The sequence below is a fragment of the Pterocles gutturalis genome, unplaced genomic scaffold (genome assembly GCF_000699245.1).
Source record: "Pterocles gutturalis isolate BGI_N339 unplaced genomic scaffold, ASM69924v1 scaffold10641, whole genome shotgun sequence".
Classification (NCBI taxonomy): domain Eukaryota; kingdom Metazoa; phylum Chordata; class Aves; order Pterocliformes; family Pteroclidae; genus Pterocles; species Pterocles gutturalis.
The window spans coordinates 1-11,889 of record NW_010105532.1 but is presented as its reverse complement, the minus strand read 5'-3'; the positions used below and the strand labels follow the sequence as shown (position 1 = coordinate 11,889).

Sequence of the window (11,889 nt, the reverse complement as noted above, 5' to 3'; positions counted from 1 at the left end):
CCTGCTGAATTAGAAAGTAAGAAAAGAGATAGTATGCCCCTTTGTCCTTGTGGATGTATTAGCTCAGACTTTATTCACAAGTATCTTTCTCCCACCAGTAGCAGAAAAATACAAAAAAGCAAAAACTCATTTTGAAGAATGATACATAATACTGGCCCACCAGCTGCTAGGGAAGAACACAGTTCCCACTGTTACTTGTTGATTTGGTTTTGCTGGGTAATTCCCTGCCAGCAGCCTCCATCACTTTAAAACCAGGTGGCTGGACATCCCAGCCTATAAGCTGCTCCCACAGGAAAGGAGGAGACAGTGTGTTGTTGCTGTTTAGTGGTATGATAAACCTTGTGGGTGTGATTGGTTTTGTGCTGTGAAAGGGAAAAATGAGATGTGTATTGTGTTAGAAAGCAAGGCTCATTGAAAGAGCATGATGAAGCAGTGCAATCATAGTGGGTACACACTGAAATGAGAATTTATGCTCCTGCTTCCATTTCATCTCCATTGCCTGGAGCATAGAAAGAAGAATTAAGAATGAAGTCCAGAATATTTCACAGAATCAACTCTTAGTGGTGCCTGCTATCTTGGTCCAAAGATCTGAAAATCTTGGGAGAGAAATGAAAGACATCGCATATTGTTGTTAAACAGAAGAGAGTCTATTACAGCTGCTTTTGTCTTTGATTGCTCTGGGATTTCCCTGAAAAACTGCTCTTAACATTAGCTTATATTATGGAGGTGCTTTGACTGAAGTGGCTGTGAACCTACTATTGCTGGCTAGCTGTCTGACTGTGAAATCAGGCAGCCTTGTGAGTCACTGTATAATTTAGGACACAGTTTAGAAAAGGTCATTCCTGAGCAAGAATTTCCTGTAAAGAGAGATCTGCAACTGCACGTGGAGTCATCTGTTGAGTCATTTTTCACTGTGAGGATGGTGAGACACTGGAACAGGTTGCCCAGGGAATTTGTGGATGCCCCATCCCTGGAGGTGTTCAAGGCCAGGCTGGATGAGGCTTTGAGCAACCTGGTCTAGTGAAAGGTTTACCTGCCCATGGCAGGAGGGGTGGAACTAGATGATCTTTAAGGTCCTTTTCAACTCTAGCCATTCTATGATTCTATGAGCATGGTTCTGTAAGCATTGCTGGTGTTGACTTTCTTTAAAGACAAAGCATATGCACAGTGGACCCTGTTTATACTTTTTAGGGTTTTATTTATGGCAATAAATTACCTTTCAGGGTTAACCTATTTTGAAGAGTTTAGCCAGTTCCAGTTGAACAGGTTAACAAACAGACAAACAGAATTAGATATGTGAAACAGAGAAAGGAAGGGTGCCAACAGTCACAGCACTGGGCTGGCCAAAGGAGGTGAAAAGGAAGGACTATGAGTGACACAGCACCATTTAGTCCTCTTTATTCTGCTCCCTTACCCTCCAGTCTGTCACCAGTCCCGGGCAGAAGTAGAAAAACACACATGGAGATGCAATTTTTCTGGTATAAATTTGTTTAGCTTAAACAAGCAACTGACTGGTTTTCCGTGTTCTCACGTAGCTAACATACTTTTCATGCTGAATATGTGCTGTGTGATAGTAACAGGAGAGTCACACTACAGTCCTTCTTCAGCTTCTGTGGGAAGTAAATACAGTTGGTAATGTTAGATTTTTCAGAGATGTCTGATAGTGGTAGAAAGCTAAATCCTTCTGAATTATGGAAGACTTGTTTAATACACAGAAAAATATAGAACATTCTGAGTGAAATTCTGTCTCAGAAGACTGTCGGAATAGTGCCACTTGGATGGGACCAAATTTCAGCAAGGGACATACACATAGCTGATCCTGTCACATGAGATCCCAACAGAGTCCAGACAAATTTTTTAAAATTAAGATTTTTAATTGGTTTCACATTTTTTCATAAACTTAAAAGATTCCTTTCTCTATTTTTGGATTTCATATTAGTACATGGTACAGTACAGCCACCTTTTTTGTAATCTTAGCTAAATAAACCTTTCAGTTATCCAGAGCCCAGAGATGTCCTTTAATAGAACTATTTCCTTTATCCAAATGCTACCTAGATATTGTGAAACTCTCTATTATGGGGCTGCATGATATGTAATATAGTTACATTATTCTTTTAACAAGTTGGCATTTTTTACATTTTTATTAGAAAGGTGCATATTATAGGGGTTTTTATGAAATGTGAATGTGAAAGCATATGCTTTGTTATATGTTCTTCTGTAGCAGTACTTCAGTTTCAACTCTTTTGCTTTATTTTAGTGTTGTTTTTAGAATTAAAAGCTTTAAAATTAGTGTCTTCTGAGTTTAAAGTCTTTTAAATAGAAATTAGTGATGACAGCCTTCACCACTGACATGTCCTTGGGTAGTATTCAAATTCTGCTGAAGGTAGGAGAGAGGCTCTTACTGTCTTCAAGAGGCTTAGAGTCTGGTGGTTATCTCCAAAAGAGGTACAGCTTGAAGAACACCGGTGTCAGCCTGCCTCTGTGTTTTGTTGTTATCTCCTGATCCTCTCCTTGAACTAAGCATCTCCAGAATGAGAACTAAGTTATTTTCTAAGGACCGTCGAATATGTGTTATCTCTCCTGAGACTTCAAGCAGTAATCCTTATTAATCTCAGTTTGTCTAATGACTGTGATATGACCATTCTTCCTCTAGAAGATGGAAGTACAGGGTAATGAATGGTACAGCTGCAAACTGACGTGTCTTCAGTCAACTGGCAAGTATTTATCTTGGGCATTTTGACAGATGTAGTCAATGGCTACAGACATATTTCATTGTCAACTACCAAAGCAATAGGCAAGTTTCAGGAACATGAGTTCTATGTGGTGACACAGAGTTTTCCTAAAAGTTAGATACAATGGAGCGATCATTTGAGATTGTATGATACAGCAAATTCAGCAAAAGTGGTTGCAGCATAAAGCTTGTGAGATGTGCCATACTTTTACCTCCTGGGGATGGCATAGCTGCAGAGATCATATTTTTCTGTATTATTGTGACCACAAAGGCATATGTATGCATAAGAATATATATATAATATAGAGAGAATTATATATTCATATATATGTAAAACATGTCTGGCTATAAATGTAACTGTAGTGGGAGAGGTTAGTGTAAATCAATACCCAGTAGAAGACCCACATTTCTGACAATTGTTGCCTCGGGTGTGAACTCTGCAAGCATCTCAGTTTTGGAACCCACCAAGGGAACACAGCGTGGTGCTCCACGCGGAAATATACAAGGGCAGGTAGTCTTTGGTCTTCATAGCATCTGCAAACCAAAACATTGTCCCCTTTCACCACTCTATATCTATGTCCTCATGTGGGGCAGCACTTGTGACTGATGTTACTGCAAATTCAGAACTCCCGAGATCCCTGTTGTAGCTCCTGGTATCTCTCACTGCCCAGGAAATGTAGCAAGGAAGATTGTTGTGCCTAATGCTGTAGCTGCTGACTAAAGTCCTGATGCCTTTGGCAATGCAGAAAAGCATTTACCAGCTGGTAAAGCTGAAGCATGATAACCAGCACAGTGCTCATCTATGAGATGCTTTAAATGTGGAGTTAGTCAGCTTATCTAGCAAGAATTATTTTCTAAAATGGCACTCTATACAGATAAAGATGTGATGTGTTCTTCCTTTCCTAGGACATTATATCTTCACCAGAAAATGGGAAAGCAATTGTAATAATCGAGAAGAAGAACTGAAGGTGATATGCACTTTATAGATCACTTCAGTTCTTCACCAAGTGCCCATTCATTGTCTATGGTCATGCAAAATAATGCAGAGGATACTAATACTGTATTCGTAATGTGGTGATTTTATGGAAATTTTATTTTGATTACAGTTTATTGCAACTCCATCTATATACAGGTGAGGATGCAGGCAGGTACAATAAATAAATCACACTGCAAAAATTGACTTATGAAAGTCTTTAATTAGGTTGATAAACTTTCACTACATTGTTTCAGTTTGAATATTGAGGAATAGATTGAATAATCACAATATTTTAAAAAATCCCAACAAGTAAAAAAAAATGGTTAGTGTATTTCCAGATGTAAAACTTCCTAGATTTTATTCAAACCATTGGCATTGGAAAAAAAGACCATGCTTTGCCACCAGAAAGTTAGTCTTTATCCCCTAGATTAGGTAGCAAATATATTTTATTTAGCTTGTTATTGATACTGCAGAGGGTTTCCATTTCCATGGTTCTTTTTGTGTAAACAGAAAAGTTATCTGCTTCTTCCTACAGCTAATCAGTCAAACTAGAAAAATTAATTTATTTAAAGAAAAGTGGAACAAAATCAGGTGTTTTTTGCAAACAGTGCAAGGCCTAGTATGACTGTTGTGCCTGATGGTGCAGTCAGTGGATGCACGGTCTCTTGAAGATCTATGTCTGAAGAAGAGATTGGTAACAGCTTCCCTATCATGTATAACATCTCTCTCTCCCACCCCACTCAGACTCCCAGAAGTTATTAATAGCCCTTCCATCTGAATTTACCTCAATAGTAAGAGTCTTTGGTTTTTAAAGAATGTCTCTCTGGAGCTGTCCTTTCAGACCAGTAAAAAGACAAGGCTGTGCAAGATTATTCTCATTATTCACCAGCTGGCTACCATCTGCTTTTCAGTTAATGAGTACTCTGTCCTCCTAATTCCTGTCTGAATTTTCCTCTACTTCATACCAGTCAGTGTAAAACATTAGATTGTACATTACTGCATTCTAAATTGGAATTCAAATATAAAATAATTTGCAATCCAATGGTCTCTCCAAAGAAAATAGGGGAAAATTCCCTCTCCTCCTAATTTAAAATTTGCTAAAATGTACTTTCTGATGTAGAGATACAAAACAACCAGTTTGAAATGTGACAGAGTGGGTTTTGTAGAATTTGTTTGTGTGGGAACCCTAGTGACTGGAACCTTCCAGTGAGCATGCATGAGTAGACATAATGTTATTTAGTGTCCCATAGTATACTAACCACAGTCCTCTGGTTCAGACAGGGAACCAAGCTACCCTGCCCTCTGTATTTGTACCTCACCTTTCGACTGCACTAGATCTTAAGCACATATGCATCCTTTTTGGAAATAACTGCTAGTGCTGGATTTAACATTTTCACACAGTACTGAGTTTGACCTTGAAGCTCCACATGAAATTTTACTGTTACATCTTTGTGAACTTTGCCTTGGATTTCATTGCCAATAGTATTGGTACTTCCTAGCCAGTGAATGCCAAATACAAAGCTACTGTAGCAGCATTCTTAAGTTAATGAGGGTGCATAATTGCTAATGATTATCACTGCATTTCCTAGTAAAATACAATGGTGTGCAAATAAGTGTTTTGATGAGATCTGAAAACCAGTGTTCCTGGCATGAGATCCCTGCTATGTACCAATTCTTTTCTGTAGCTCTTGCATCTTTCCTCCAGGCAGAAAAACACTCTCTGTCCCTACCTGAGGAGCCTGCTCACAGTAAGCTACCAACAAGAAGCTACACATGTGGAAGAATGCACTAAACATATTGGCCATGTGAACAGAACTTAACACAGTTAATCTAATAAAGTAATGAAATACTGTCTGTAATGCCTTCTTCATTTCTTTTGCTTTCATAAATAATACCTCTTTTTCTGTTCTTGCCTTACTAGAACAAAATACAGAGCAAGATTTTTGAAGTATTTAACCCTTTTACACTCCCTAAGTAATGAAACTGTAGGCTGAAAAAATACTAGTACTGAATCTGTCAGAACAGGCCAGGGTTCCAGGCTTTTCCCAGTGGTTTTGGGAAATGCTGAATGCAAAGCACTGGAAAATTTCAGTTTGTGATTGGTAACAGAGCCAGGATTTCACAGGGGTTGTAATGAAACACAGTCCTGGGACATTTAAACTCTATGTATCCTGTTGGAACAATTGTGTGTCCTCAAAGAGCCAAAATGGAGTTATTCTAAGAAAAAATCTTTTCTCCTAAAGGATGGAAGGAATTTTAAATTGCAACAATAGCCTTGAGGCAGAAAATTTGGGTGAGGTGTTGGAAAGACAGAGGGGTCCTCTAAGCAAATCTCAAATTAATATATTACTATGCTCGTGCATTCTGTGACCTGCTCTTGCAAACAAATGTGTAATGTATATACACCTATGCGTGGTGCAGCGTTTGTAAGTAAAAAGAGTAAGCAGAAACACTTCTGCATGCATCTGACAATAGAATAGTGAGGGCTAATCTCTGCAACTGTTACAAGCAGAATATAAATCACGATTTAAAACCCAATGATAGCTGGATCTCGTTACCTGGTAAAGATATACAGGGTCTGGAATTCCTCCAATGAGAGGACTGATAAGCTTAAGGTAATGCTTACTGATGAAAGTTGACAGAGAGCATTAAAAGTGAATTCTAGATCTGCTCTCTGTGTTGTTTCTAAAGAGCAGACATAAAAGTGCCCATAGTACCAGGGAAGTAGGGCTCTCAGTAGGGATTTAATGTTCAGACTGGCTGCAGAGTAGAAATTGTCTCAGCTTTGCAGCTGATGCCTCATGCTGTGTGTTAAGAACGTGTCAAGAAAACTCCTCTAGTCTACATATTAGGAAACTCCTCTATGAGTTTTAACGTGATTGATATCAGAAACTTACACAGAAACCTTTCAAGACTCAGAAAATCTCCCAGGACAGAATTGCATTCTTTAGCAACATGGCTTTACTGGCAACGTGTTGAGATCCAAGCTTCTGAGCGCAGCTTGTGCTCTGCATATAAATAGATCAGACTCTAAATGCTCACAAAAATCAGGCTGGAAGTGCCTTTGAAGCCTGACAGTCCCCATCTCTAACCCATCTCTACAGCACCTCCACTGTGAATGGTGTGAATAGAGATGCAAAATCCCAGGCCTGTACTGTAAGAACTGATAGTTCAGTGGGATGTCTCAACATAACAGCTTACACAGGATGGATCATGTACGCTCAGCTTCTACCACCCTGGTCAAGAGCAGGAGCTCACTCCGCAGTCTGGTATGTACTAGCAGAAATGCTGAGGGAGATCATACTGGCTGTTACTGTGCTCATTACAATGTACCAAATAGTTACTGGATCCAGGACTGCAGAGAAGTTGTATCGGATGGGGAGGAACTGCCTGTGGAAGAGCACTAGATTTCTGCAGAACACAGATCAAGAATACAGTGCTGGTGCGAGGGACACACATCCTGAGCACGCTCACCTCCCACTCATTTGGTAGAATGGACCAGCTGTTGTTTCATGCTCTAGGGGAACAAACTGCACACCAATTAAAACTCACAATTTTCTGTTAAAGGCTTTGCAATGATCAGCTAGTATGACTGTAAAAATGTTATTTATGACAATAGAAATTCAGACAAAGCAACACAAAATTGCCCTGCATACAGCTGATTTGTGTATCACATTGTTTCTTAAAAGAATGTAAACTCCACTGTAGCAGTATGACCAATGCTATTCTAAAAATAAATTTTATATATCTTAGGAACCTTCTCTGAATGTCCAAGTCACTGTTTTTCTTCAAACACTAATGTATGCCCTGCCATCCATACTGTAGGACCAAGCAATATGTGGCCATAGACTTCAATAAGACCAGGCATTAGCCCAACAAACAGAGCTCTGCTACAACTGCGTGCACTGCTTGGAGAACAGCATGGAGGAGAGAAGTGGGATTTTTGACCCAGAGGTATTTTAAAGGTAGCAAGGACAGAAAGAAGCTCTCATCTCCAGGTCATGGCTTGGAATCACAGCCCAAGCTGTGGCATTCTGAAGCTAAATTTTAGACCCAGGACTAGAAGCTGCCTATGAACAGCAACGTGATTATTCCTGCTTGTTCTAAGATCAGCACCGGTTCTACAAGTTCTAGTTGCTATCAGAAGAGACCACGAGATGACCGAAAATAAAGACCCAGTAATTCCCTGGCCTGGGCATGGTATCTGCATAAAAACCTTGAAGCTGCTGTCATGCCATCTTTGATCAAATAAGCAGTATACTTCTACTGGCAAAGCTAGAGTACATGAAAAACCTCACTTTATTTAAAAAAAAAAAAAAAAAACCAACAACAACAACAAAAAAACCCAAAAAAACCCAACAAAAACCAAAAACCACCCCACAAAAAAAAAATAACAACACAAAAAACCCCAAGAAACCCAACCATCTTGTATTTTTAAATGGTCAAATTATTATTTTTAAAATGGACATATAAATCAAATTTCATTTAATTCTCCGCTTAACCAGGAGAAAAGAAAGGAAAAATCACAGAGAAAGAGATTTCAGAGGCAGTGCTAATATATTTCTTTAACTTCGAATTCCCACATGCTCAATAAAAAACTGTAGTGGATTATGGTAGATTAGCCTAGAAATATTTCTTAAACTTGTATTTTGTTATGAAATATCTTATCTAAATGAATGGAGGAAGGACATTGCCTGTAAATACCATGTTTTAAACATATATTTTTTTATATCTCTTTCTATATTGTGGGAAATTTTCACTCCCGTTAAACTTTGCTTTAATACAAACATTCTCTTTTTTCTACACTAAGAATGGAATAAAGCACATGACTCCGATCTGTGTGGCTATATCTCAAGTTATATATTTACCATTCCATTTGCCACTAGAGTTTGCTGTCTTGCCTTGTAAAACCCCATATAACTTTTGACAGAGAACATCTAATCCTAGACAAAATGGAAAAAATTGACCTCTTCCTATATATATTTGCAGAGCTGTACAAATCTAGGTTCCCAGCAGGCTGATGCTTTACTCTTTTATGCAAGGCAAGTGATTGTTCACAGCCCCGGCAAAGGCAGTATGCAGCTACCTGGCAGCCTGTTTTCTCATGATGGGTCTGATCTTCAGGGATCCTGAGCGCACTCACAGTCACAGGCTGAGACCCTCACCTGCTTTCCTTGGGAACAGACAGTAATGAAAGACCCTATTCCTCATCATGTTCATCAGCAGTATTTTAGCAGTTGACTACAGAGGTCATGAAATAAGACTTCCCAGTGCCATCAAAGAGCAGCTCTGTACATTGCAGAATAAGGTCCTGCAGTGACTAAACCCACAGGAGACAATCAGCCTGACAAGAGAGTGCTTTTATGTGGAAGTGGGAGTTGAACATGTCACGGAGAGGGTCTGTTTTTGTGGAATTCCTTTGCTCAGTGGATAGAACTTGGTCTGTACTGAGTGTAAATATTTATTTATTCCTACAGTACTATTGCTGCATGCAAGAGCAGCAAATCTGCCTGTACCAACCTACTGAGAGGCTTTACCTGACTCAAGCTAGCTAGTATTTTTGTAATTTATCCTAATAGCATCCTGATGCCTCACCAAAGACTGGCCAGAGTATAAACATCTTGTTTGGTCTGAATGAAAACAAAGTATCTTATGTAAAAAGTTGTATTTCCTCCTTCTGGAAACCTATTCAGAGATTGGTTGTCTGTAACAATTTGACATAAGTTTACAAACAAACAAACTAGTGGATGCATAAAGTTTCCATTCACTTTCCAAACAATTCCATGGGCAGCGAAGAATGGCTCACTTCAGTGGAAAATTCCTTCCCACTTTCTACACAACATCTCGGGCTGCTACAAAACAAAGGCTGTTTTTCTTCCTTCCTACCCTGGTTATTCCATACATTTGTCCAGTACAAATTGTGGTTGACAAAAAACAGCTAAGTGAGAACACTTATTAATTTTTCTATCACAGAGAAAATTTTGGAATTGTGAGAGTTTAATTATAGGAATTGGGACTTTGTGAGATGCTAGCAAACAACTCTGTGCTTTAGTAACTGTTACCCTAAGAGCTTATTAGAGTAGCTGCTTAGCATGCACATTGTATTATACATCTCTGTTACCTACTTAGTAAAGGACAGATAAGACTTTAAACAAAGCATGGAACATGCAATTTACTATTGGACAGAATAGACAGGATTTGCATTTCTGTGTGTAAGACGCAGGCTCAGATTTTGAATGGTTAATCCTTATCACTCACTTCTTATTTCTCATGCTATGTATCCATAAGCTATGAACAAAAAACATCTGTCAGCCACGTCCTCTGTTCCCTCCCCTCAGCAAAGCATGGCTTTGAGACCCCTGAGTGGAGTGTAACCATTCATCAGCCACAGAGAAATATCTGGCATTTTAGGAAAGGCACATGAAAATTACATTTTCAGATGAGTCAGATCCACCTCTGAACACAACCCATAGAAGTCTATTCCTTAAGTGACTTTAGAGGTACTGAAATCTATTTTTAAGACCTGAGTCCACTGATATCTGCTCATAGTCTCTGCAAGAACTGTGTCATGACCATGTTGTAATCTCCTTGTCAAGTATGCCTGTAAAATCCAAAAGTGTTAGAAGCATTCCAGTGAGCTCAAGACCAGTGGGGAAATTAAGCTAAAACCTGTACCTTGCATGCTATTAATGATGGATTAGCCTTTGAAAACTCCCCTAAGCCTGTCTGGCTCCTAGGAGACTTTCAGAAGAGCCCATGGGGTCAGCACATCAATTCCTTGAAGCAGAGGAAATAAAATCCTGCCAGGAAGAAGTAGGAAGAGTCACAAATAACTTCTACACTCCCCAACATCAGCCAGCTGTTGGAGTCTATGCTGACATCTCCCAATCTCTCCCAAAACAAAGTGACACTATAGCTAAGACCCTTTCAGCCATAGAGAACCTAATTTTTTCCTACACACAGCTCCAGAGTTTTAATTCAGCTCTTGATCTCAGCTGACAGACACTGCTGCCCTCCTGCCCGTGTGTCTGTGGGCTTGGGTAGAATAAGCAGCAGAAAAAGAAAAGAGAGGGAAAGGGAGAAAAGAAAATTAAAACATAATTTCTTTTTCCCAAAATGAAGAACTGAATTCTTTAACCTTTAAACATGCTTGTTTACTTACAGAAAGAGTATTTCAGGCACAAAAGGTTTGAGTATCAGTCACATACCAGGTTAAATTGTAATAGTATCAGGATTGTCCCATGCAGTGCAGTCAGCTATATTATCCCCTATCAAGAAGTTGAAGTTGTAGTTTTTGTATACAAACATTATATATATATATAAAGTATGCATCTTTCACACTATGGTCTCCTGGTCTGAGTTGACTCCAGTAGGGTTTATGTAACAACAGTATCTGTCATAAGGGCTGTTCTCCTTGTAAGAGCAGACAATGATACTGTCTTTAGGAGCCACAAAAATGTTGTCTTCAATATCCGGGCAAGCAGCGCTGTCCCCGGTGGGAGAATAGCTCTTTTCCAAGGCACTGTACGTGGAGCCATCTCTCACGAACACATTCCCCGGCATCTCTGGGTAACAGGTCTCCAGGTATCTCAGCAGCTCCTCCTGCTCCACCTTTCTGATGAGGCTCTTGCACTCTCCCATGGTGGTGGTGGTCGTGGTGGTGCAGATGGACACAGAGTCCTCACCCCGCAGCGCTCTCCTGTCCTTCTGGTATGCTTTCTTGGCTAGCTCGTCACAACTCCCCTTGCCAGACTCCAGGTCGGAGGGGGTCCTCAGCAGCTCCATGACATCCCGGTCCTTGACTTGCTTGCAGCATGGACACTTGTTCTTGGGCCATTTGGTGCAGCCATCGGTCTTTCTTGTGAGGGCGATGGCGGCAATGCCCGGCAGGCAGATGGCTGGCCCGATGGCCAGCAGCGGAATGTCCCCCAGAGTTTCTCCCTTGATGCCGGACACAGTGAACATGAAGCCAAACACCAGGAAGACGCTGGCCCCCACCAGCCCCGTCCGGGGGTTGATGTCGTCGGGTCTCATGGTCCGCGCCATCCTGCTGCCGTGCAAGGGACCGCTGTCCTTCACCGGCGCGGACCCTCGGGGTGAGGGTGGGTGGATGCTCCCCGGTCAACGGCTGAAGTGTCCCGGGAGGTGAAGCGCAGAGGCCCCCGACGGCCGGCAGCCCTCG

The 11,889-nt window shown here is 40.5% G+C and overlaps 1 protein-coding gene across 1 annotated transcript; it reads right to left on the bottom strand.

Annotated features, from left to right (window-relative positions):
* Positions 1 to 11,042: 11,042 nt before the first annotated feature.
* On the bottom strand, positions 11,043 to 11,753 carry TMEM215 (transmembrane protein 215). Its single transcript, XM_010087431.1, has one exon. It carries the CDS (start codon positions 11,751 to 11,753, stop codon positions 11,043 to 11,045), a length of 711 nt encoding a protein of 236 aa, XP_010085733.1.
* Between the last annotated feature and the right edge of the window lie 136 nt (positions 11,754 to 11,889).

Excerpts from the sequence above, each read along its gene's own strand:
- TMEM215 (XM_010087431.1), bottom strand. The coding sequence starts at position 11,753 with ATGGCGCGGACCATGAGACCCGACGACATCAACCCCCGGACGGGGCTG.